This window comes from Amblyraja radiata, chromosome 17, assembly GCF_010909765.2.
Source record: "Amblyraja radiata isolate CabotCenter1 chromosome 17, sAmbRad1.1.pri, whole genome shotgun sequence".
NCBI classification, from domain to species: Eukaryota; Metazoa; Chordata; class Chondrichthyes; order Rajiformes; family Rajidae; genus Amblyraja; species Amblyraja radiata.
Genome location: NC_045972.1, coordinates 48,277,502 through 48,304,036, shown reverse-complemented (window position 1 = coordinate 48,304,036; position 26,535 = coordinate 48,277,502). Strand labels below are relative to the sequence as shown.

General features: G+C 40.1%; 1 protein-coding gene and 1 long non-coding RNA gene across 2 annotated transcripts in view; both read left to right on the top strand.

The window, feature by feature from the left end:
• Positions 1-26,535, top strand: part of tdrd12 (tudor domain containing 12) — a 96,603-nt gene that overhangs the window by 64,917 nt on the left and 5,151 nt on the right. The window contains exons 24-34 of the mRNA XM_033036483.1: positions 2,239-2,411; positions 5,310-5,435; positions 5,559-5,678; positions 5,961-6,102; positions 9,936-10,071; positions 10,813-11,022; positions 14,031-14,214; positions 16,595-16,653; positions 16,769-16,961; positions 19,579-19,654; positions 23,003-23,100. Of these exons, the coding sequence (XP_032892374.1) occupies positions 2,239-2,411; positions 5,310-5,435; positions 5,559-5,678; positions 5,961-6,102; positions 9,936-10,071; positions 10,813-11,022; positions 14,031-14,214; positions 16,595-16,653; positions 16,769-16,961; positions 19,579-19,654; positions 23,003-23,100 (1,517 nt within the window). The remainder of the gene's footprint in view (positions 1-2,238; positions 2,412-5,309; positions 5,436-5,558; positions 5,679-5,960; positions 6,103-9,935; positions 10,072-10,812; positions 11,023-14,030; positions 14,215-16,594; positions 16,654-16,768; positions 16,962-19,578; positions 19,655-23,002; positions 23,101-26,535) is intronic.
• On the top strand, positions 23,000-26,485 carry LOC116982888. Its single transcript, XR_004414551.1, has 3 exons — positions 23,000-23,100; positions 25,411-25,535; positions 26,434-26,485. It is a non-coding gene; the product is annotated as an uncharacterized LOC116982888 (long non-coding RNA).

Here is a 26,535-nt window from a genome sequence, read left to right as displayed (position 1 = left end):
ATTAAACGAGAACTTACCAGTTTGAAGTTTGATCTGTATTTTATGAGGAGTTACGATGAGGGATTACGTGCCCTCCGCTCCCACCCTTGATCATATACTTAACTGGTATCTCTTCTCTAATCTTACTATGTTTAGTCATTATAGTTATCTGTGATTTCACACCGCTGCTTTGAAGAATGGCACGCATGCGTCATGGCGGGGTTCTTCACGTAATCCCTCATCGTAACTCCTCATAAAATACAGATCAAACTTCAAACTGGTAAGTTCTCGTTTAATCTTACTATTCTCAATCTATATCAGTGATTTAACTGAGGGGTCAAATGTTGCTGATGTTACCAAACAAGTTGGAACTGTGAGTATGGAGGAAGATGGATAAAGATTTCAAGAAGCTATAGATAAACAGGGAACGGCCAGAACTTGGCAAATGAGAAATATAATGTGAAAAAACACAAAGGCATCTATTTAAGAAGAATATTTGTTAAATCATGAGTGATTTGGTGATATTGTTGTTCAAAAGAAATGAAGTATTTTTTAACAAGACACTGGAGGCCAATATGTAGGTGTATCAAACAGTTATGATGACAAATGGTATGTTAGCCTTTATTATTTCAGTCATTTCATGGTTCACCTTGCGTTATCCATTCTAGTGAAGACATGTCACCACTTCCCTATACATTCATTATATCCACTGGTGAGGTATAATGGCTTGATCAATTTGCCAATCCAAAAATTGCAACTTTTATTCACCTGAGTGAACATGGGAGTTGGCATACAGGAAAGTCACTATTTGAAACACAAGCAGATTTATCGTTTTCACTGGATCAAACTACTGAAACTTCCTCGCCAATGCATTATGAGCATTCACCAGTTAGGTTGCAGCATGAAAGATATAGGCTTGTCACCGTGTTTGTATGAGTATCAAGGCAATACATTTAAAATCCTCTACTTGATATTTTTATTTAAAAGCAATGCTAGTAATGAGTATGTTTAAGAAGGAACTGCAGATGCTGGAAAATTGAAGGTAGACAAAAGTGCTGGAGAAACTCAGCGGGTGCGGCAGCATCTATGGAGCGAATGAAATAGGCAACGGTTCGGGCCGAAACCCTTCTTCAAACTGATGTAGGATGGGGGGGCGGGAAGAAGAAAGGAAGAGGAGGAGCCAGAGGGCTGAGGGGGAGCTGAGAAGGGGAGGAGACAATAAGGGCTACCAGAAATTGGAGAAGTAATGTTCATACCGCTGGGGTATAAACTGCCCAAGCGAAGTATGAGGTGCTGCTCCTCCAATTTCCGGTGGTGCTCACTCTGGCCATGGAGGAGGCCCAGGACAGAAAGGTCGGATTTGGAATGGGAGGGGGAGTTGAAGTGCTGAGCCACAGGGAGATCAGGTTGGTTAAAGCGGACCGAGCGGAGGTGTTCGGCGAAACGACCGCCAAGCCTACGCTTGGTCTCACCGATGTAGATCAGCTGACATCTAGAGCAGCGGATGCAATAGATGAGATTGGAGGAGGTGCAGGTGAACCTCTGTCGCACCTGGAATGACTGCTTGGGTCCTTGAATGGAGTCGAGGGGGGAGGTAAAGCGACAAGTGTAGTATTTCTTGCGGCTCCAAGGGAAAGTGCCCGAGGAGGGGGTGGTACGGGTGGGAAGAGAAGAATTGACCAGGGAGTTATGGAGGGAGCGGTCTTTGCGGAAAACAGACAGGGGGAGATGGGAAGATGTGGCGAGTGGTGGGGTCACGTTGGAGGTGGCGAAAATGACGGAGGACTAGTTGTTGTATGTGACAGCTAGTAGGGTGGAAGGTGATGACTAGGGGGACTCTGCCCTTGTTACGAGTGGGGGGGATGGGGAGAGAGAGCAGTGTAACGGGGCACTGAAGAAACCCTGGTGAGAGCCTCATCTATAGTAGGGATGGGGAACCCCCGTTCCCTGAAGAATGAGAACATTTCAGATGTCTACCTAGTAATGAGTATATTTTGACAACTCCTGCTTCTTAAAAATTACAATGATAAATACTCACTTCATACGCATTATCTTTGTGGAAAACTTAGGAGACGAGTGTTTGACAAATGCATGAATGTTTTATTTGTACAGATTTGTTGAATGTGATCAGTGTAACAGGTAACCGTTACTTTATGCTTTATCATGGAAAAAATGATATATTTTAACTTGGTATCAAAATGAAACAGTCCACCGGAAGATGTCTTGGCATGAATTTTGTTGATTCTGTTTCTTATTTAGGTACACCTGTCTAAATTACCTGATTTGAAAACCACAATATTAGACTATAACATACGCTCAGAAATCATGAATTCTGGATTTGGAGCTGACAATGTGAGGCATATTGAAAGGGTGCAGGCTCTCTGCAGGGAAGCTGGCTTTGATGTACCAGACGAGGATTCTTCCCAAGAGGAGTAAGTGATTTGGGATTTATCAACTAAATAATTGCAATTATCAACTTTGAAACTAATTCCAATCCTTCAGTTTGTCTCCAGGATTCGATCTTCATTGAACTTCTTCCAACGTTTGCAGTTTCAAATGCAATTATGTGCTGGATTGAATCTGATACCCTGGGACATCGGATGGATCACATTCAGCAAAATATGTTTAGATTTACCAAAATTTAAGCTAATAAGCATTTTATCTGTCATTTTGTTATAGAATGTGTACAATGAACAGTCCATTTCTGGCCTAATTTTCTGTTGTTTACTTGATTTTTATTAATTTGGTGGGCTTGGTCTGATAAGAAGGTAAGGGCTGGGAAGGGACAGAGGATATCTTGGATGGGCCAGTGGTTGGGATCATGGACTGAGATTCAATGTGAAGAAATTATGGTTGCCTGGAATACTAATGGATTGGATCAGATTCAGATTCAAACTTTATTGTCATTGTGCAGTGTACAGTGCAGAGACAACAAAATGCAGTTAGCATCTCCCCAGAAGAGCGAACACAGAATATGAGCAATAAATATATATACGTACACACAGTCGTCGTAGTGCAAAGGAGTGTCCGGGGGGGGGGGGGGGGGGGGGGGGAGACTGGCAATCACGGAGGTACAGAGTTAAGTAATGTAACAGCCGCAGGATAGAAGCTGTTCCTGGACCTGCTGGTCCGGCAACGGAGAGACCTGTAGCGCCTCCCGGATGGTAGGAGGGTAAACAGACTGTGGCTGGGGTGAGAGCAGTCCTCAATTGGATAGTCAATGGGTAGGACGGGTTGGAAAATTGTAAAGCTGAAATTGTCAGAAATACTCAGCAGGTCAGGCCACATCTGTTGGGAAAGAAATGGGAGATTGAAGACCTTTTTTCAGAACTGGTAGGGGGCAAAAAAGCTTATTAAGTTGCAAGGTGGTTGGGGAGGAGGGAGCATGCCTCTGATAAGGTAGAACCAGAGTGACCATTGAAATATATATATATAAACAAGAGAGCAAATGGAGAGTGAGAACATAGACAAAAGAACAGAGGCATAACAAAATGCAGAGCAAGGAGATATAGCCAGCAGATTGGGCTAGATTTGTCCTCCATTACTGGAGTAGACGACAAATGTGCTGAGCCAATCCAGGTTGGGGGAGTGGGCAGATGCATGGCAGATGAAGGTTAATGTGGATACATGTGAGGTTATCCACTTTGGTGGCAAAAACAAAAAGGCAGATTATTATCTAAATGGTGTCAAGTTGGGAAAAGGGGAAGTACAACGGGATCTGGGGGTCCTTGTTCATCAGTCACTGAAAGTAAGCATGCAGGTACAGCAGGCAGTGAAGAAAGCTAATGGCATGTTGGCCTTTATAACAAGAGGAGTTGAGTATAGGAGCAAAGAGGTCCTTCTGCAGCTGTACAGGACCCTAGTTAGACCACACCTGGAGTATTGTGTGCAGATTTGGTCTCCAAATTTGAGAGACATTCTTGCTTTTGAGGGAGTGCAACGTAGATTCACAAGGTTAATTCCCGGGATGGTGGGACTGTCATATGCTGAGAGAATGGAGCAGCTGGGCTTGTACACTCTGCAGTTTAGAAGGATGAGAGGATATCTTATTGAAACATATAAGATTATTAAGAGTTTGGACACGCTAGAGGTAGGAAACATGTGCCTGATGTTGGGGTAGTCCAGAAACAGGTTCCATAGTTTAAGAATAAGGGGTAAGCTATTTAGAAAGGAGATGAGGAAATACTTTTTTACACAGAGAGTTGTGAATTCTCTGAGCCTGGTGGAGGCCGGTTCTCTGGATGCTTTCAAGAGAGAGTTAGATAGGGCTCTTAAAGATAGTGGAGTCAAGGGATATGGGAAGAAGGCAGGAACGGGGTACTGATTGTGGATGATCAGCCATGATCACATTGAATTGCGGTGCTGGCTCGAAGGGCCGAATGGCTACCCTTGCACCTATTGTCTATTGTTTATAATACCATAGATGGACAACTGATACATGTTACCCCTAAACTTCTGTCCTTTAATTCTCAAATCATGTCCTCTTGTTTGAACTCCCCTATTCTCATTGGAAAAAGCTTATCCACGTCAACTCTGTTTATCCCTCTCATAATTTTAAAGACCTCTATCAAGTCTCCCCTTAACCTTCTGCGATCCAAAGAATAAAGGCCTAACTTGTTTAACCTTTCTCTGTAACTTAGTTGCTGAAACCCAGGCAACATTCTAGTAAATCTCCTCTGTACTCTCTATTTTGTTGACATCTTTCCTATAATTTGGCGACCAAAATTGGACACCATACTCCAGAATTGGCCTCACCGATGCCTTGTACAATTTTAACATCACATCCCAACTTTTATACCCAATGCTCTGATTTATAAAGGCCAGCACACCAAAAGCTTTCTTTACCACCCTATCTACATGAGATTCCAGATGGAAGATGAGGCATTCTTCCCCAAGCTCACACATTGGGTACAGCGCAGTACCGGAGGCAACAGACCAATGGGTCACTGTGGGTGTGAGTTGGAGAATTAATATGGGAGACATCAGGCAGCACAGGGTCGCTTCTGCAGACTCAACATGAGTATTCTGCAAAACAAATGGTTTCAACAATCTAGAGAGAACCACATTGTGAATTCAGAATGCTGTACACTAGATTGGAAGAAGTGCACGTGTATCACTGCTTCACCTAAGATAGACTCACTGGCTTCCTGGACATTGGGACGTATTATCTCTCTTTCTGTTCCAAACCAAAGAGTATTTTAAGCACTTTTTTATTTTCCATTTCCAGCTTTGCCAAATATCAAGGAAATATAAAACAAAATTAAAAAAGGCATTAGCCGTCATATTATTTAAATCCAAACTCTACGGAAATGTTCTCATTTACTTTCTAGGTTATCTTATGGTAAAGATTTAGAATGTGCCATTCTTGAGAATGATGGAAATTATCATTCAGTTATTATCTCTGAATTTTATACTCCAGAGTGCTTCTATTTGCAGGCCATAGCAAATCAGGAAAAGTGAGTAAACCATATTGTGTTTTTGCACATTCATGAAGAATTCCTAGAATGGTGATATCTGTGTTTAGGAATACTCTTTCTGAAATTGAACTAGTGACTAGAGTTACTTTTCTCCGTTATCAGACTGCGTGCTTTGGAGGATGAAATTAACCAACAAGCTACAGAAAAGCAAGATCATATTCCAAGTAGTTACATGCCAATTGTTGGTGACATTTGCTTGGCATTCTGTACAACAAAGAAAAGGTAACAAGCAGACAATTTTATAAACCTTCCTGTAGCTTTTTTTGCAATGCCAGATTAGTGAATTGATCTAAGGTTCATTCTCATTCCTCAACCCTCACAGTACACATGTAGTGTATATCCCCACAGTACACATACTTGCCTCCGCTGTCTAAAATCTAGCATATTTTATGAAAGAACTACATTGAATGTAAATACAGAAAGTGAATATTTATAATAATTGTAAATTAGCAGTGCCTTGTACTGTGTTTAGAAAACTAACAATCAAGACTTCTTTAATTTAAGGTGGCGTCGAGTGAAAATCATGTCTGCTGACTATTCTAACAACAACTGCCATGTATTATTTGTGGATTTTGGGTCATACAGCTGGATTTCTATCAACAAAATTCAACCTTTAATGAAAGCTGCCCTTGCACTTCCTTTTCAGGTCAGTTCGACTGTTAATTACGGTACATTGTTATGAAAATTATGTAACATTATGGGGGACCCCTACCACCTCAGCAATGGACTGTTCCAGCTGCTACCGTCAGGCAAACGCCTCCGCTGTCATGCTGTGAAAACAGAGAGGATGAGACGGAGTTTCTTCCCACAGGCCATCAGGACTGTAAACGACAGGCCATCAGTACAAACAACCAAATTATTCATTATTTTAAAATTAATCACATTTAAAATTAGTGAAAACAATATTTTTTTTATGTCCATCTGTAAGCATCAAATCATTACAAATAGTTTGAATGTAATCAAATTATCTGGCACAACTTCCACATATTAATCTTTGTGGATTCATTTATCATAGGGTAGAGAGGTTGTTGTGGGAAGCAAGGGAGGAAATTACTGGTACACGGCTATTCCTTGAAATTCCATTTCAAGCCAGGTGAAAAACCACCAAATTCAAGTGCAGTTTCTTACCACTTCAAGCAGGGTGCAAGGCCACCAAATTCAATGCAGTTTCATACCATTTCAAGCAGGGTGCAAGGCCACTAATGACAGCGAGTCGTGACCTCTCCCTCATCCATCTTGCAGAGACTAAGCCACGCCCACACTTCTGGGTTTTATAGTCCCTCCCACCAGAAGGCGCGTGGCCTTCGTGGCGTGATTGACAGGAGAGAGAATCTCAACATTTTTTAAACACTAATAACTCTTATTTTTCATCGATGGGAAAAATTCTCGGCACCTGATGAGCGGAGGGGGACTCTGAGTAAGATGGCCAAAAAATCACAGCCATCTTAGCGTTTTTTCTATAATCAATATAAACCGCAAACAGGAAGTGGTCAAGATTAGACTTTTAATTATATAGAAGGCAAGGCAACTTTAATTAGGCAAGGCAACTTTAATTAGGCAAGGCAACTTTAATTGGGCAACACAGCTTTAGCATCTCCAAACCAAAGGCAACACAGCTTTAGCATTTCCAAACCAAAGGCAACACAGCTTCAGCATTTCCAAACCAAAGGCAACACAGCTTTAGCATTTCCAAACTATATTTTCAAACCACATTAAGGGAACTGACAGGTCAGTAAAACCACTCACAGTTTAGTACACATGTGTTCAGTTTTATTCACAGCTCAGACTGAGAGACGTGACCCTCTTGCTCCCCCATCTTGCAGAGACTGAGGCATTCAACGCTTCTGGGTTTTATAGTCCCTCTGGAAGGGGCGTGGCCTTCAGGAGAGAGAATCTGAACATTTTTTAAACACTAATAACTTATTATTCATCGATGGGAAAAATCCTCTTGTCCTGTGCAGCGGAGGGGGACTCTGAGTAAGATGGCCAAAAATCGCAGCCGCAAGTGACAGCGTTTTTTCTAAAATCAATATACAGAACGACAGGAAGTGGTCAAGATCAGACTTTTAGTAATATAGATATATAAACATGTTTAAAGATAAGAGAAGTAAGGAAGATCACTAAGGAAGACACAAACAATCTCCCAGATATACTAGGGGACAGAGGACCTAGGGTGACGGAGGAACTGAAGGAAATTCATATTAGTCAGGAAATGGTGTTGGGTAGACTGATGGGACTGAAGGCTCATAAATCCCCAGGGCCTGATGGTCTGCTTCCTAGGGTACTCAAGGTGGCTCTAGAAATTGTGGACGCATCGGTGATCATTTTCTAATGTTCTATAGATTCTGGATCAGTTCCTGTGGATTGGAGGTTGCTAATGTTATCCCACTTTTTAAGAAAGAGGTTAGAGAGAAAGCCAGACAGAGAAGACCAGTTAGCCTGACATCAGTGGTGGGGAAGGTGCTGGAGTCAATTATTAAAGATATAATAGCGGCACATTTGGATAGCAGTAACAGGATCGGTCCAAGTCAGCATGGATGTACGAAGGGGAAATCATGCTTGACTAAGCTTCTGGAATTTTTTGAGGATGTAACAAGTAAAATGAACATGGTAGAGCAGGTGGATGTAGTGTACCTGGACTTTCAGAAAGCATTTGTTAAGGTCCCACACAGGAGATTAGTGGGCAAAATTAGAGCACGTGGTATTGGGGTTAGGGTATTGACATGGATAGAAAATTGGTTGGCAGACAGGAAACAGAGTAGGGATTAACAGGTTCCTTTCAAAATGGCAGGCAGTGACTAGGCTCAGTGCTGGGACCACAGTTATTTACAATATACATGAATGATTCAGATGAAATAATTAAATGTAACATCAGCAAATTTGCAGATGACACAAAGCTGGGTGGGAATGTGAACTGTGAAGAGGATGCTACGAGGATGCAGGGTGACTTGGACAGGTTGAGTGAGTGGGCATATGCATGGCAGATGCAGTATAATGTAGAGGTTATTCACTTTGATGGCAAGAACAGGAAGGCAGATTATTATCTGAATGGTGTCAGGTTAGGAAAAGGGGAAGTACAACGAGACATGGGCGTCCTTGTACATCATTCACTGAAAGTAAACATGCAGGGTACAGTAGGCAGTGAAGAAAGCTAATGGCATGTTGGCCTTCATAACGAGAGGAGTTGAGTATAGGAGCAAAGAGGTCCTTCCGCAGTTGTACAGGGCCCTGGTGAGACCACACGTGGAGTATTGTGTGCAGTTTTGGTACCCTATTTTGAGGAAGAGCATTCTTGCTGTTGAGGGAGTGCAGCATAGGTTCACGAGGTTAATTCTCGCGATGGCGGGACTGTCATATGATGAAAGAATGGAACGACTGAGCTTGTATGCACTGGAATTTAGAAGTATGAGAGGGGATCTTATAGAAACATATAAAATTATTAATGGTTTGGACACGCTGGATGCAGGAAACAAGTTCCCGATGTTGGTCCAGAACCAGGGGCCACAGTTTAAGAATAAGGGGTAGGCCATTTAGAACCGAGATGAGGAAAAACATTTTCACCCAGAGAATTGTGAATTTGTGGAATTCTCTGCCTCAGAAGGCAGTGGAGGCCGGTTCACTGGATGCATTCAAAAGAGTTAGATGGAGCTCTTAGGGCTAGAGGAATCAAGGGATATGGGGAGAAGGCAGGAACGGGGTACTGCTTGTGGATGATCAGCCGAATGGCCTACTGCTGCACCTATTGTCTATGTATGTATCTATGTAAACATAACAAAATAACTGATTTATCAGATGGAATGCTTTGCCATTTTTTGATGAAAATTCTACAAAAATCCAACTTGTACAAGCACATTTAAAACCAGTTAACTATACCGTATGTTTATGCATTAAGAAATGATGTGATTGAACTGGGGAAATATCAAAAGATACTTGCAAAGATGTTGCCTGGACTGGAAAATTACAGCTATGAGGAAAGATAGGATGAATTAGGGTTGTTTTCTTCGGAGTGAGGGGAGACTTGATAAAATGTATAACACTTGTGAGGTCAAGATAAAGTGGATAGGCAGGACATAGAGGGGAGAACACCAAAGAGCAGAGATTTAAGGTAACCTTGCAGAATTAGAGGAGAGAAAGGGAAAAACCTTTCCACACAAACAATAAGAGCTTTCCACTCAATACTTGAAAAGGTGGCTGAAACAGAATGTCTTGTCACATTTGAAAAGGGCTTGGATGTGTACTTGGAAGAGTGATGAGCTGCAGGGGGATTCATCTGTGGCTGGATTAGATTGGGTAACTTTTCAGAATTGAAAAAGACACGTCATGCCAATTGTTGCCAGAGGTTCCCTCAATCATTTGTTTCCATTCTTTTCATTGTTTTAGCTTGAGTGAAGTACTGATTCATTCATTTAACTATTTCCTTTAGATCTCTCAAATGATTGTAAATTATTATGTACTTCATTATCATGGCATTTATTGCAGGCTATCTGCTGTTCGCTATTTGGTGTAGAACGTGTGGGGAAAAACTGGAATCCAGAGATTAAAGAGTTGATATGGACTACTTTTCAAACCAAGGAACTCCAAGCTAAAGTTATAGAACAAAGTAGAAATGAATCAAGTGAGTTGTATTAGAATGATAGTTCTGTTATTATTCAGAATTATAATAGGCCAGACATATTATTATTGTTGAAACCATGACTTGAGTTCACTGCTAAATTTGGTATTTGAAGATAGGAGGGTTATTTATTTTGAGTCTGATTTATTTTCTGAAAATTAACCTGAAATTTAATACACTATTTCCTGGATTTGAGTGTTTTAAATGGCTTTTCATGAGCAAAATGTTAAGTCTGGATTAGGAAACATTCTATTCAATGTCATTTCTCTTTTTCTGGAAGAAAATTACAGATAACAATATGACTCAAAATTCCAAGTAACCATTGTCATTTTTTGAATAGTAAACTTTATGCATGCTAAATATTGTGCAGAATTTGAAAGTTTCGTTTTTGTTCCACTCAGTGCATGAATCAATTCTTAGAATTAACCGATGTTTATGAATTGTCTATGTATGAGATTGACGAACTGAGTGACTCAGCGGTCAGGCAGCATCCCTGGAGATGCTATCTGACCTACTGTGTCACTCCAGCACTTTGTGGCTTTTTTAATACACAAAGCTTGGTGTGTTTGAAATTCCTTGGCTACCTTTTGGCATTGTTGCAGATTAAATGAGAACATTTCTACTAACATACCAACATAAATGCATCACCATCAATTCCTTGATTATCCTGCAAGTCTGAGAAACAAAACAAAGCATAACAAAACAATATTTGTCTTGTGTTTTTGTGTTTATTTCCCATTGTAGCTAATTCTGAATACTACCATGTCGATTTGCAAGATCCAACTAATGGATGCTTCATAACACTGTCAGAATGCATTATATCAAGAGGATGTGGACGAGGGACTCCTGCAGCAAGGAATCAATTGTTTCCAGAAGAAGCACTAGCAAATGGCCAAAGGAACTCCATTCTTTGCCTTTGTTCATCCTTGTATGCGCTTTTGGGAGATGAGCATTGTAAGTGCCTACATGATTATTTTTAAAATAGTAAATTGTACTGGTAGGTTGTTTTAAATCTAAATTTCAGTTTTGACTATAAATATTTATTGAAATTTCTGAAACATCAAAAATATAATATACCATATATTAGTGGGAAAGCAACTTCAGGTTGCCTTAGTCCATTCGGCCTCTGAAACTCACAACTACCCACCTGTTGCTATTAAACTCAACAGTATTCTGGCCAAGGGGGCAGGAGGTGGCAAGTCCAAGGTGGTCCATGTAACGAGGGGTTGATTTTCAGATGAGTCGGGTGGGGAGAGAAAGATGGAAATGATTGTAAAGGCAAGTGATGTGGTGAAGACGGGCTGGAATGATGGAATGTGATAAGAAAAGGTGAGTGAAATGGCAAAGTGCGGAGCGCAGAATATAACATTACACGCTCGAGGGAAGGTGCACTTTTTCAAGTTTCACTATGCAGGTGTCATTTGCAAATTTGTAAATCGGGAGTTGGAACAGAATGTGGCTGCACAGTTGTGAATGTATAGGACTGTACATCATATTTGAGTAAAGTAAAGGACTGAGAACACATCCTTGTGGGACATTGGTATTGAGAGTTACTGTGCCATCCATAATGTTTGGGACAAAGACCCGTCATTTATTGGGACAAAGACCCTACAATTTGAGATTTGTAATCGAAAAAAAATCACATGTGGTTAAAGTATACATTGTCAGATTTTAATAAAGGCCATTTTTATATATTTTGGCTTCACCATGTAGAAATTACAGCAGTGTTTATACATAGTCCCCCCATTTCAGGGCACCATAATGTTTGAGACACAGCAATGTCATGTAAATGAAAGTGGTCATGTTTAGTATTTTGTTGCATATCCTTTGCATGCAATGACTGCTTGAAGTCTGCGATTCATGGACATCACCTGGATGTCTTCTCTGATGACATCCTCTGCCAGGCCTGGATTGCAGCCATCTTTAGCTTATGCTTGTTTTGGGGGCTAGTCCCCTTCAGTTTTCTCTTCAGCATATAAAAGCCATGCTCAATTGGGTTCAAATCGGGTGATTGACTTGGCCGCTCAAGAATTGACCATTTTTAGCTGAGAAAAACTCCTTTGTTGTTTTAACAGTATGTTTGGGATCATTGCTGTAGAATGGACCGCCGGCCAATGGGATTTGAGGCATTTGTTTGAACTTGAGCAGATAGGATGTGTCTATATACTTCAGAATTAATTATGCTACTACCATCAGCAGTTGTATCATCAATGAAGATAAGTGAGCCAGTACCTTCAGCAGCCATACATGCCCAGGCCATAACACCCCCACACCATGTTTCACAGATGAGGTGGTATGCTTTGGATCTTGGGCAGTTCCTTCTCTCCTCCATACTTTGCTCTTGCCATCACTCTGATATAAGTTAATATTGGTCTCATCTATCCCCAAGACCCTTTTCCAGAACTGTGGTTGCTCTTTTAAGTACTTCTTGGCAAACTGTAACCCGGCCATCCTATTTTTGCGGCTAACCAGTGGTTTGCATCTTGCAGTGTAGCCTTTGTATTTCTGTTCGTGAAGTCTTCTGTGGACAGTGGTCTTTGACAAATCCACACCTGACTCCTGAAGAGTGTTTCTGATCTGTCAGACAGGTGTTTGAGGATTTTTCTAAAAGAGAGAATTATTCTGTCATCATCTGTGGAGGTCTTCCTTGGCCTGCCAGTCCCTTTGCGATTAGTAAGCTCACCAGTGCTCTCTTTCTGCTAAATGATCTTGCAAACAGTTGATTTTGGTAAGCCTAAGGTTTGGCTGATGTCTCCCAACAGTTTTATTCTTGTCCCTCTGTCTCATAATGGCTTCTTTGACTTTCATTGGCACAACTTTGCTCCTCATGTTGATAAACAAGAATAAAAGTTTCCAAAGATAATAGAAAGACTGGAGGAAAGACTAGGTGCTGAGAGCTCTTTTATACCTGCATAAAGGAGGCAATTAAACACACCTGAGCATTTACAAACACCTGTGACGCCATGTGTCCCAAACATTATGGTGCCCTGAAATGGGTGGACTATAAACACTGCTGTAATTTCTACACTGAAACCAAAATGTATAAAAATGGCCTTTAATAAAACCTGACAATTTGCACTTTAACCACATGCGATTTTTTTCTACTTCAAATCTCAAATTGTGGTGTACAGAGGCAAATAAATAAATAAATGATGGGTCTTTGTCCCAAACATTATGGAGGGCACTGTATGGTGGAGTATGTCTTGTCACTTATCCTCACTGATTGGGATCTGTGGGTCAGGGAATCAGGCAGAGATGGTTGTTGAGGCTTTGATCCAGGCGTGTAGATGAGTTTAGTTTACACGTTTACATAACATTTTTTGTGAAGAAATGCCTGCCAACACGACACAAATCATGGTTTTAATGTGGTTATTCCTGCTTGTTGAGGACTTCCACCAGAGGAAACAGTTTATCTCCATTTATGTACATGATAAATTGTAATCACTTGAAATTCTTCAGTTTAATCACTGGTAATCTTCTACAGTTGAGTGAATTTTTAAAAAAAAGGCTGTTTAGTGCAACCTAGCATTTCATTTTGATCCTTTTACCATTGATCTTTGTAACAGCCCTTCCTAGTCTAATATACAGTATACAATTGAGGTACATTGCACAGATCTGAGCATAGTGCTCTAGATGGAGTTTGTCGAGACTTCCATGTATCTGGCATAAGGACCTGTTTCCACACTGTATCACTATGACAATGTTTTTTAACCCCTTGGGTCAAAATCTGGTATTCAGGTAGTTTTTTTTAACTTCAACCATTCAATTTTGTCAAGATTGCAGCAGTTTTTCGGTTCGATGGCAGGTAGATAAGAAATTGATTGAGTTCTGTTCATCACAAAGATGGCTTGCTTAGAGTTAGTTCTGTTAATTCTGCATACCATGTTTTATAAAATATAAATGAATCACTTTATCTAATGAAATGGAATTTGAGCATATTTCTAATCATTTTTATTTTAAAGCATCTTCTTTAAGAATCTCATTAGTGGAAGAACTGAAAAACTTGGTACTGCACCATCCTGCTGAGGGTTTATCCGAATCTGGTTGTTTGCGCTACTTATGCAGATTGCTGCGGTTCCTATCTACTCCAAAAGAACAAGCTGATGTAATCGTCGCAATGACTCATAAGGCCAAGACGCAAGTACAGTAAGTGTCATAGTATATAAGATGCAAGTACAGTAATACTCATGGTATATAAGATGCGCATGGTAAGACTCGTAGTATATAAGATGCAAGTATGGTAAGACTCTTCAGATTCAAATTTTATTGTCATTGTGCAGTGTACAGTACAGAGACAACGAAATGCAGTTAGTATATAGTATATATAAGATGCAAGTACGGTAATACTCATAGTATATAAGATGCGTATGGTAAGACTGTAATAGTACATAAGTTGCAAGTACGATAATACCCATAGTATATAAGATACGTATGGTAAGACTCGTAGTATATAAGATGCAAGTACGGTAAGACTCGTATATAAGATGCAAGTATGGTAAGACTTGGAGTATATAAGATGCAAGTACGGTAAGACTCATGTGTATTTCAATCTCTCTCGGCAATACCAAGCTTTCCGCTTGAAGAACGTGGATACATGTAATCATATTCTGACTTTTTATTTTGGTTGAACTTTTATTTTGAACACTTATTTAAATATCTCAGCTGTGAAGAAAATCATGGTGAATGAAAAAACACTTTTTAAGGAATTTTTGAAATGTGCTAAAGAGATAGTGCAGTTGCAGAATAAAATATTCTCTAACGTAGTTGTGATTCCAAAATCTGTTGCCAGGCTACCAACAGTAATAAAGACACTGCACGATATTTACATATGTATTTACTGTTGCTAATGAATTCTGATAGAAAACGTGGCCCACAAACTTAGTTTGTAAACATTTTTTAAAAGCAACAAAACCCCAAATTTCCTGCTTTCCCCATTGTAGGGCTTTATAGGCCTGTCCCACTTAGGCAAGTGCAGGAGACTGCACACGCCACATGGTCGCCGCATGTTCGCTGGTGGTCTCTGGTGAGTCTCCTTCATGGTTGCGAGGAGTTCCCGCATTCTGGGAACTAGTCATGGTCTCAGTATGGTCGCCGCAAATCTTTCAACATGTAGAAAATTGGTCGCCATGGAGATAATCAATAATCCTGTGGTCGTAGGTGCAGTTGTAGTGGGATCGCCATGTAGTTGTAGGTAGTTGTAAGTAGTTTTAGTTAATTGCCTTTGCTGACCGGACATTTTCATTGGCTCATTGGTGGGAAAAAACGTAAGCAGGAGTTTTCAGAACCAAGGATAACCGACCGGTAATTTTAAATGTCCGCCGAACTTCACAGCTGTGTATCTCTGGCTTATTAAAAGTTGTCTGGCTTCTTAAAAGTTGTCTCCACTCCTTCTTCCAATCCCCCCCCCCCCTTCTCCCCCTCCCCCCCTCCCCCATCTTTTAAAGGACTTACCATACACTGTGCTAGCCGTCTTAATTGCAGCGCCAACCTTCCTGTTCATCGCGGTGTATAATAATCATAATAATAATAATAAACGTTATTACGGACTCGATGTATGTCTGTATCACATTGGCTTTGCACCGTGAGAATTTTTTAGGCAATGCTCCGCCGTTTGCCCTGGCCCCCGCCTTTGCGATGTGTTTGTGTGTGTGTGTGTGTTCCACTCTGACAGTCGCCGTTCCAGTTCCCGGTTTTTCAGCAACTTGACAGTCGCCGGCAGTCCGCTGAAACGTCGCCTAAATGGGACAGGCCCATTACCCAAGTATTGACTCTTCATATCAATTCAGGCTAAAAAAAAAACAGGCCAGGATGGAGAGTATCACATCTGAACCAAAATCCGAGCTTCAATTTTTAAAACGTTAAATCAGTTTATGAGAACCAAAAGGCGAAATTGTTTTCTCCTTTGGCACTTTGCTTTGGAGTTGTTTTGTGCTGTTACCTGGAATGTGAACAGCCAATCCAGAGGAGGCCAAAAATTAAAACTAAATCTTTTTAACCAATAGAATTGTGGTTTCAACACTATTAAGAGGAACCAATTTTAAATGAATGAGTAAACGTATAGTATACACCACAGGTAAGAGGACTAGCAGACAATTTACACATGGTCTTTTTACAGTTCTGTTCTTTAATTGACCTCTAGGTGAAGTATTCTTTCCACTATAATGCAGGCCTAATGACTACTATTGGTAAAATGTAATCATTAAATTAACAGTACCATTAATCTGGAAATATCTCAACCTGGATGAGAGAGAGCATAGTGACAAGTGGCAACATGACTTTCGCATCCTTTTCTAAACATCTAGGCCTCATAAATATAGACTTGAAACGAGTAATCTGAAAATATGAGTTGCTCGCTAACAGTCCAAAATCGACAAACTCCAATTTCTCTCATTATACAACCCAATTCTCAGCTGTTTTAATGATAATACTGGGTTTTATAGATGTACCTGCTTTGAAACAAAACTTTATGACTAAGCAATTTGAATTGTTCGCTTAGTGTTTACTTTTCAATTCATTTTTATACTAGAGATTACAATGAAATCAACGAAGAAAGAGGAATTTATGTACTTGTGAGCCTACTTCAGGGTGAGAATGAATTCAGTTTTGCTTTTACGATCAAAATAGAGTTTTAACTATCTCACAGAATTTTGTTCAGTATTATAATTTGTTTTCATAATTACTCAAATTCTTTTCATTTTAGGTACAGCTAATTCAGAGCTACAAGAAAGTGTATGTATTGCACTTGGGATTCTTGGCAAAAGTACTGACCTGTACTCATCTTTTACTGATGCCAATGCATTAAAGCTTCTTTGCGATTTATTGAAGATGCCAGTGCAAAATAACATCTGGCAAGCTGTTATAGAAGCTTTAGCTGAGCTTCTGTCATCCAACAGGTAAAATGGATTGACAATGTATCTTCCTTATAAAAGTGATGATACACGTGGAAGAAAACTCATAAAACCATAAAATGGATGAAATTAAGATTCACATCGTAAGGAAGATAATTCTTGCAAAATCTTAGGAGGTGAGGTTGGAGAGGTAATGGTTGGGATGGGAATTGACAAGGGGACTCTTAAAACTTGCTTTGCTTAAAGTAAACAGGGCATCTGGTCTAGATGAGATGTATCCAGGTAGGATGTCTAAAGGACTGCCATAATCTTTCAGTAGCCCCAAGATATAGAAGAAATACCAGAGGACATGAAATAGCAAAAGAAACACCATTGTTCAAACAGATAAAAGTGCCTGCCAGAGACTTACACGTCGGTCAGCATACCTTTGTCACGCAAGCTTTGAATACTAAACTCGGAAAAATGGTTGTGTATAGGGAGAGGTTTGAATGGATAAAGATCCAACACAGATTTGCAGAGGTGAACATTTTTTGAGTAAGTTGACTGGATTTATTTTTAACTCAGTAGCAGAGGAGTTGATGGAAGGAATGTAGATTTTTACAAAATATTTAACACAGTCCAACACAAATGGCAGGTAGCAAAATTAGACATAGAATTAGAATCATTAGCACAGTGGAACGGAAAATGGTTTACAAACAGAAAGCAGAGAATACTGGTAAAGGATTGTTTCTCCTGAGTGGAGTGTGCCAGGCTGACTTACTTCCTTTGGGTCAGTCTTGAGCATACTATTTTTTAATATGTCGTACTTAGGACAGCAAGGTAACATTTTCAGATTTTCCGGATGATGCAATCTTAGAAGGATGATGAACAGTGAGAAGGAAAGTGATGGACCTCAAAAGGTCACAGGCTGGGGGATGGGCAAATGGAATGTAATGGTGACAAGTTGAAGCAACTTTCTACTTTTGTAGAAAGGACAGCCAATTTAGGCACCGTCGGAGAATTGCAAGAACAAAGAAATCTAGTTAAATGTTTGCATTTAAGGCAAGTGAAAAGCTAAACAACTTCTAAGATTAGTTTTGGTTGTAGAAGTAGAATCCGATCTCTCCACTGATGTTAATGCAGCTCCCACACACTGTCCCACAGAAGTTTATAGAATCATGAGGATCATGGAAAAGGTGGTTGATCACAGTGTAGGGGACTCGAGTGGGTGTGTGGTTACGGTGAGAGAGCAAAGATGTAGAAGGGACCTGAGAGTGACAAATGCTTTCACGTGTGAGCTACCAAAAGAAGTGGTAGAGATGGGAACAATTATCACATTTAAAAGATGCTTGGACAGGTACGTAACTACAGTGCCCTCCATAATGTTTGAGACAAAGACCCATCATTTATTTATTTGCCTTGGAACTCCACAATTTGAGATTTGTAATTTAAAAAATCACATGGTTAAAGTGCACATTGTCAGATTTTAATAAAGCCCATTTTTATACATTTTGGTTTCACCATGTAGAAATTACAGCAGTGTTTATAAATTGGAGGAACGGCATCTCATATTTTGCTTGTGTAGTTTACACCCCAGTGGTATGAACATTGACTTCTACAATTTCAGGTAGTCCTTGCTTTCTCCTTCCTTCCCTTCCCATTCCCAGCTCTCCCACAAGCCTACTGTCTCCGTCTATTCCTTTATTTTTCCAACGCGCCCCGCCCGCCCCGACATCTGTCTGAAGAAGGGTTTTGACCCGAAACGTAGCCTATTCCTTCTCTCCATAGATGCTGCCTCACCCACTGAGTTTCTCCACCATTTGATGATGTTCCAAACAGTTGATTTTGGTTAGCCTAAGGTTTGCTGATGTCTCTGACAGTTTTATTCTTGTTTCTCAGCCTCATAATGGCTTCTTTGACTTTCATTGGTACAACTTTGGTCCTCATGTTGATAAACAGCAATAACAGTTTTCAAAGGTGATGGAAAGACTGGAGGAAAGACTAGGTGCTGAGAGCTCTCTTATACCTGCATTAAAGAGGCAATTAAACACACCTGAGCAATTACAAACACCTGTGACGCCATGTGTCCCAAACATTATGGTGCCCTGAAATGGGGGGGCTATGTATAAACACTGCTGTAATTTTACATGGTGAAACCAAAATGTATAAAAATGGCAGTTACTAAAATCTGACAATGTGCACTTTAACCACATGTGATTTTTTTTTCTATTACAAATCTCAAATTGTGGAGTACAGAGGCAAATAAATAAATGATGGGTCTTTGTCCCAGACATTATGGAGGAAACTAGTTTGTGTGGAATATATGAGAGGTGCAGACACGAGCGACTAATTCAGTTAGGCATGGTCGAGTTTCCATGCTGTACAGCTCTGACTTTAATTCCTCACAGCACCTCGTGTCATTGACTGTTCCTCTGCTAAAAGTAATCTAGCACTCTCTCGCTGTCCCTAAGTAATCCCTCTATCCAAGTGAACTGTGTCAGTGACTGTATCTCCACTGAATAGATAGTAACTTGGAGGTACCATTCAGCTACAATTCTACAGATGAAAATCAGCAATATCTTTGTCCTTTTTCAACCAACCTTGCTGACGTGCTGGTTTCATAATTTGTGAAGTTGAAACCACCATAAATTTGTGGAAAGATTAAATCCAATGTCTACTTCAGGTTTTGTGAAGAAGTTGAAAATCAACAGATTGTCAGCCACCTTTGTGCAAAGATTCATCAATCATCAGAAGATAAGGTAAAATGAATAACTGATTTCAACAGGTAATTTAGATATAATCTGAAAACATTGGTAAAATCCAAAATGCTTCCAAGGGTGAGGGAGTCTAATTATATTTATCAGGGAAGTTACTGTTGTTCTGAGAACAGAAGCAGATGAAGAAACACAGTATATAAAGAGGAAGAATCAACCAGAGGATTGAGAATAAAGGTGTTGGAAAAAAACTGCAAATGACATGAGGAAAAACATTTCATGGAATTAGTGGTTAGGACCTGGAATGCACTGCCACAAGGAGCACTAGAGGCAGATTCAACAGTAAACTGGATAAGTGGAGAGCCCTTCAGCCCAACTTCCCCATGCTGACCCATCTATGCTAGTTCCACCTGCCTGCATTTCCCCCACATTCCTCTAAACCTTTCCACTCCATGTACCTGTCTAAATGTTTTTTAAATGTTGTTATAGTACTTGCCTCAGCTACCCCTTTTGGCAGCTCGTTCCATCTTTGCTATCGACAAAACCACCCAATTTAATGTCATCTGCAAACTTACTAATCACATATTCTACTTTAGACAGTAGGTGCAGGAGTAGGACATTCGGTCCCTCGAACCAGCACCGCCATTCAATGTGATCATGGCTGATCATCCACAATCAGTACCCCGTTCCTGCCTTCTCCCCGTATCCCTTGACTCTGCTATCTTTAAGAGCTCTGTCTAGCTCTCTCTTGAAAGCATCCAGAGAACCAGCCTCCACAGCCCTCTGAGGCAAAGAATTCCACAGACTAACAACTCTCTGTGTGAAAAAGTTTTTCCTCATCTCCGTTCTAAATGGCTTACCCCTTATTCTTAAACAGTGGCCACTGGTTGCCTGTTTCCACGCTGTATCTGTAAACTAAACTAAATTCCTAGCTGATGTTCATATAGACAATGTCTACAGCTTTGCCTTCATCAGTCTTTTTGGTTACATCTTCAAAAAAATCAGTCAGATTCGTAAGGCACGGTCTCCAAAGTACAAAACCATGCTGACTCCCTAATCAGTTCCTGTCTATCTAAATACATATATATCTTATCCCTCAGAATACTCTCCAATAACTTGCCTACCACAGATATTCGGCTCACTAACATATAGTTCCAAGGCTTTTCCTTGCAGTCCTTCTTAAATAGAGCCACAACATTGGCCAGCCTCCAGTCTTCCGGCACCTCACCCTTGTCTAATAATGATTCATGTATCTTTGCCTTGTTGCCTGCAGTTTCTTCTCTAGTTTCTCACAGCGTCCTCAGATATATCTGATCGGGCCCGGGAGATTTATCTAGAGAGGTTAGGAATGGGAATAGCTGGATTGCTCTTGCATGCAGCCAGCATAGACTTCATGGGTAAAGTGGCCTCCTCCCATGCTGTAACCTTTCTGTGATTATGATTTTTGAAAATTACTTGTGTAACATGTTTTTGTGATGGAAATTGATAATTAGCTCAGGGAGATGTGTGCAAATCTATTTGGATGAAGTCCAATTGCTAATAGTCTTGTCTAATAGGGCAATAGGTGCAGGAGTGGGCCATCGGGCACTGAGCCAGCACTGCCATTCAATATGATCATGGCTAAAATCAGTATCCAGGTCCTGCTTTTTCCCCATATCCCTTGATTCCTTTAACCCTAAGGGCTAAATCTAACTCTCTTGAAAACATTAGCAGAATATTCTACCAATAGTATATAGATGTAACTGTTAGCTCGTCGTTTTTTCGAGAAGATGTGATTATACACAAACAAACACAAACAGAGAGAGAGAGAGACACACACACACACACACACTTTAAAGTATATAGATAGTTGTTCACCTCAATCCCTTTAATCTCATAAAATATAACAGTCCGTATTGGTAGATGTAATTAGACCATTACCGTCTCCTATGGTTAAGCAACAAAAATAAGTGTGCTGTTTCTGCACGGATTTTGCGTTTCCGTCATCATTTTTGAAGCTTCATATATGGTATGGTGTGACATTTTATCCAAGATTTTGTATGCCAATTTTGGCACTTATCTTAAGGCCAGGCTGTTAACACATTAAATGGTTTGTTTTAAGTGTATACTTCAGAATCAACATAATCAACTGCTAAAATTACCAACTTGGAATGTCTGCTTTACACTAAGAGCACCATTAAAATGTTGCATTGGTATGGTCACATCGTTACTGTCTCTCCTTTCTAATCTTTCCCATTGGCTTATACAAGACAGTATCTTTTTTTTCTTCTCACTGAAGAAAGTCTGAAGAAGGGTTTCGGCCCGAAACGTCACCTATTTCCTTCGCTCCATAGATGCTGCTGCACCCGCTGAGTTTCTCCAGCATTTTTGTGTACCTTCTTTTTTTTTTCTTCAAAACGCTGTACACATTTCAGGTTTCAAAACTGACACCAACTGCACATTTTAGCTTGGAATTACCATATTTTCTGAATTAAATTGGAGAAGACAAAGATTAGGATCACAGTTTAGTAACTAGGTTGTAAAATACAGACTAAACTACAATGAAGATTTAGGAAGGGTAATAACCTGGACCACTTGTACATCTTTTGTTCATTATGCAATATCTTATTTAGCACTTCACTTGTGAATCTTGTATTTAAAGTAAATGTTTCCACTATGCACAATACTATCATTTATGATTATGTTGCCATTATTTTACACTGAAAATTGTAGAAGTTTTGTTTTACTGCATATGAACTCAACTTTGTGATATACAGATTTTTTTTTAATTTTCCAAAATGTATACTATTTAATTTTTTTAATATATTATATATATTTTTTTTAAACCATTTTACAGCAGATTGATCTCAGATATATTTGTATCAATATCTTAAGACGTGGCTTATTGGATGCATTATTTTTAATGCTAAGATTCCAGTTTTCTCCTATGTGCATTTCCTGAATCAAATTGTATATAAGGAAGGTGGGAGGATAATATTTATTTAAAATGTCCTTAAAATTGGAAAAATATAAATAATTGGGCTGACAAGCACTCTGTAAGGGATTGACAATAAGATCATAAAATTAGGTCCCACAAGCATCAGTGAGAGATGCATGATCGGATAATTGTTGTTTTAGTGTTAACTGGGTGTTCGGGTTAATGTTAACTGAGGGTTAAACATTGGGAGAACTCCTGTCCATCTTCAATTTGTGGAATCTTGTACCTCCATCAGCAAAGTGTCACACAGGGTCTCGGTTTAATGTCCCTTCAGTGTAATACACTTCACATTTAATATCACTTCTGAACTCCACTGAATAGTACTGATGAACATTGAACATCAGTACATTGAACATTGAAGTGAAGACACCATGCTGATGTGAATGTAAATCTTTTTGAAATGTTTTCTTTGAAAGGTTTTGGAAAACATCCTAAGGGTTCTGTGTCATCTCACTGGAAGAGCTGAGACTGTGAATTTAATGTTAGCAAATGGACTTGAGTTAACTATCAACAGGTTGGTATTGTTGCACCACTTGTAAAATGCATTTGTGTTTTGCCTTACGCAGTAGTTAAAACAGGTTTTAGAACCAATGTAGAAAAAAGATCGACACAAAATGTTGGAGTATTGAAATGTTGAAATCAATAGATGACATTTCAGATCGGAACCCTTCAGTCTGAAGAAGGGTCCCAACCCGAAACGTCACATCCATTTTATCTCGCGATGCTGCTTAAAGGGCTTTCTCACGGTGCGACCTGAAGCAAGACTTAACAAGAGTTTAACATCGTGGGAACCTCCTGCGATAACAGTACGGCATTCGTGGACCACCGAGGACCTCCGTGGCGCTAACGGCAGGTAGTCGTGTAACTTTGTAAGGTCGGGAGAAAATTCAAACATCTTTGAATTTCTCCAAGAGTGCCTTGAGCACTTTTTGGTGAGCGTTGCAACATTGTATGAACGCAGTGGCCCGTGCGATATCCGTAATAACTCTTGCGGGTACCGTGGGAACTCCTGCGAACGGTGAGTAACTGAGCAGTTTGAATTTCAGTGCTTGTTTTACCTCATTGTTAAATAAATATATTTTTTACTATCAGATTGATGTCTGCAATTCTTCATTAACACATCACTACAAGATGAATGTCTCTAATGTTATAATCCCTCTCATGCTGAAACACAAAATAGTTGAAGGGAGGTGAAATAATCACATTTTCATTCTTTTTCATTTTTGAGTGTTCAGGTACCTCACTTGCTGAGCTATTTTACTCCAGCAGTTTGTGTCTCTTTTTGTCTAAAGCAGTTTCTAAGACTGGAGGAACTCCACGGGCCAGGCAGCATCTACGGAGGGAAATGGACATGCGACCCTTTCTTCAGGCTGCCTTTTCTCTCTCCCCCCAACTCCCACCCACACACACAAATGCTGGAGAAACTCAGCGGGTGCAGCAGCATCTATGGAACGAAGGAAATAGGCAACGTTTCGGACCGAAAAGTTGCCTATTTCTTGTGCATGTGTCGGAAGGAACAGCAGATGCCGGTTTAAAGAGAATGCTGGAGTAACTCGACGGCAGGCAGCATCTCTGGGGAGAAGGAATGGGTGACATTTCGGGTCGAGACCCTTCTGATATGCTGCTTGTCCCGCTGAGCTACATGTTGTGTCTATCTTCGTTTTAATCCAGCATCTGCAGTTCCTTCTTGGCCGAACCCGATTGAAAAATGAGAGGCTGGGCGATAGAGCACTGGGTCTGACAAGGATCAGGCTTCAGTAAGCAAAGTAAAGAGAGGTGGCAACGTTTTGGAAATGAAGCGGGTAATCCGAGTGATGGCGAGACGGTATCCTCTAATCATAATTCTTAAACACAAATGCACCGAGTTCCTCCAGCACTTCGTGTTTTGCTCAGTATTCCAGCATCCGCTGTCTCCCGCGTCTCCAATAAAACAAAACTACTGTCAAAAGGGTGAAGAATAGGGGCAGAGATAGATACATTCCTGATTAGTGCGGCTGTCAGGAGGTTATGGGGAGAAGGCAAGAGAATGTGGTTGAGAGGGAGTGCCCATCTGTTATTATTAATTGGACAGTTCGGTCTGTGAAACGCAACACGCCAGCCCCGACATCCAGCCCGGTGGTCAGTCCTTTGAAGATAGACACCAGTTGCTTGGAGCACCTCAGCGGGACAGGCAGCATCTCTGGAGAGAAGGAACGGGTGGCTTTTCGGGTCGAGAGCCTTCTTCAGACTGAGAGTTTCACCTCTCAGTAGATAATAAAATAAGACAATCATCACGGTCAATGTGAGACACAGTCTTTATTCCTATTTGACAAAATAAAAAGACGACTTCTTGCACATATTGAGAGAAGGTGCATCACACCAAACAACATTTGTCTAAAAAAAAAACAGATTATTCTTCAGCTCATTAAAGAGCTCGGGCGAAAAAAACCAATATAGTGTGTGAAAAAAAGTAACATCATTTGGCCACGTGATTAACACTACAGTCCACGATGTTCATTCAAGATTAACGGGAAAGATCGGGAGATGGACAAGTCACTCGCACAAATAACAGAAATGCCGAGTACCGTGGGAACTCTTTATCTACCCCCCGTTATATAGTGCGGAACTCGTGCTGGACCACGACCACTTCACTCTGGTGACATCTTGCGTCAGGTCGCACCGTGAGAACCGGCCATTAACCAGCTGAGTTGATCCAGTATTTTGTGTCTATCTGGTATAAACCAGCACCTGGAGTTGCTTTTTATTACATTTAGAGCAAACATCTCGGTTTTTGATGCTATACTGAACTTTCACAGTTTAATTTACTGCTTTTTCTTGACTTTAGGTTGTTATTGAGCACATCTAGCAAAAGTATTTTACATAAGGTTGCAAATAAAATGAAGTTTTCACTGACCAGTTTGCAAAATGTTCACCTACAAAATGATGCCGTCTATTGTGAAGGGAATAATGGTATGGTTGACCTATTTATACTTAATATTTATTATGGAATGGAAATTGTTTTATATACCTGAAGTTAGCGTGTATTGAAACGATTCTGTCAGCTGCAATGTCTTTTGCAGTTACATGAAATCTATACTAGTTTTTGAGGAATGGTTCATCACCGTGGTGACAGATAAACCACTTTTGTTCCCATTTCATCTCTTCCGCAACGGGTTCTATTTAAAAATAACTTCAAATGTCCATCAGTTTTAAAGTAGTCTTTTTAGTGACCATACTTCCAATAGTAGACAGAGTGCAGGAGTACCTCAACGGGTCTCTTGAGAGGCTGCCTCTGCAATTCTTTGTTCCTACTTACTTTCAATAGTGACTGGAAAGATGTAGATAAACATATCTACATAATGTTTGCTGCATGTTTGCTTGTGAAACTATCTGTTCTGATGTCTGTCTCATCGTATCATAGTGTATGATGAAAGCACAGCATAAATTGCATGAAATGGAGACATTAAGATTCAAGGTCAATAAGGGCATTTATAGCTTCATTGAAATTATGTAATTTATTGAAAAGCTTTTTGGCTGAATCTAAACAATCAATTATCTGGAAATGGAAAACAATGATTCCGCTCTTTGAGTGCTGCATGCTTGGCCCAACATCTGTTGTATGCCGTATTCTCCAGAGTTAGAAACGGGTTATTGGCATTGGTCTGAGGATGTCGTACAAACCAGCTGTTTATTTCATTTGGAAACATCAGCATTGCACTGTGTTCTACTCAATGATTTCTTGCCTAATGTCATTGGAATTCATCCATTTAACTGCATCCTTAAAATAGAATTGCCAAGTGAATGTATGTGTTTTTTAAGCATTCTACAATTAGTGCATATTTTGTGATGCATTCTGTTCTGATCACAGATATCATGGATATTCCCAGAGAGAAATCAAGTCAGTCTACAGTGGATCATAAAAGGTTATGCATTCTGATAATTACTCATAATCTGTGACTGAGTCATGTAA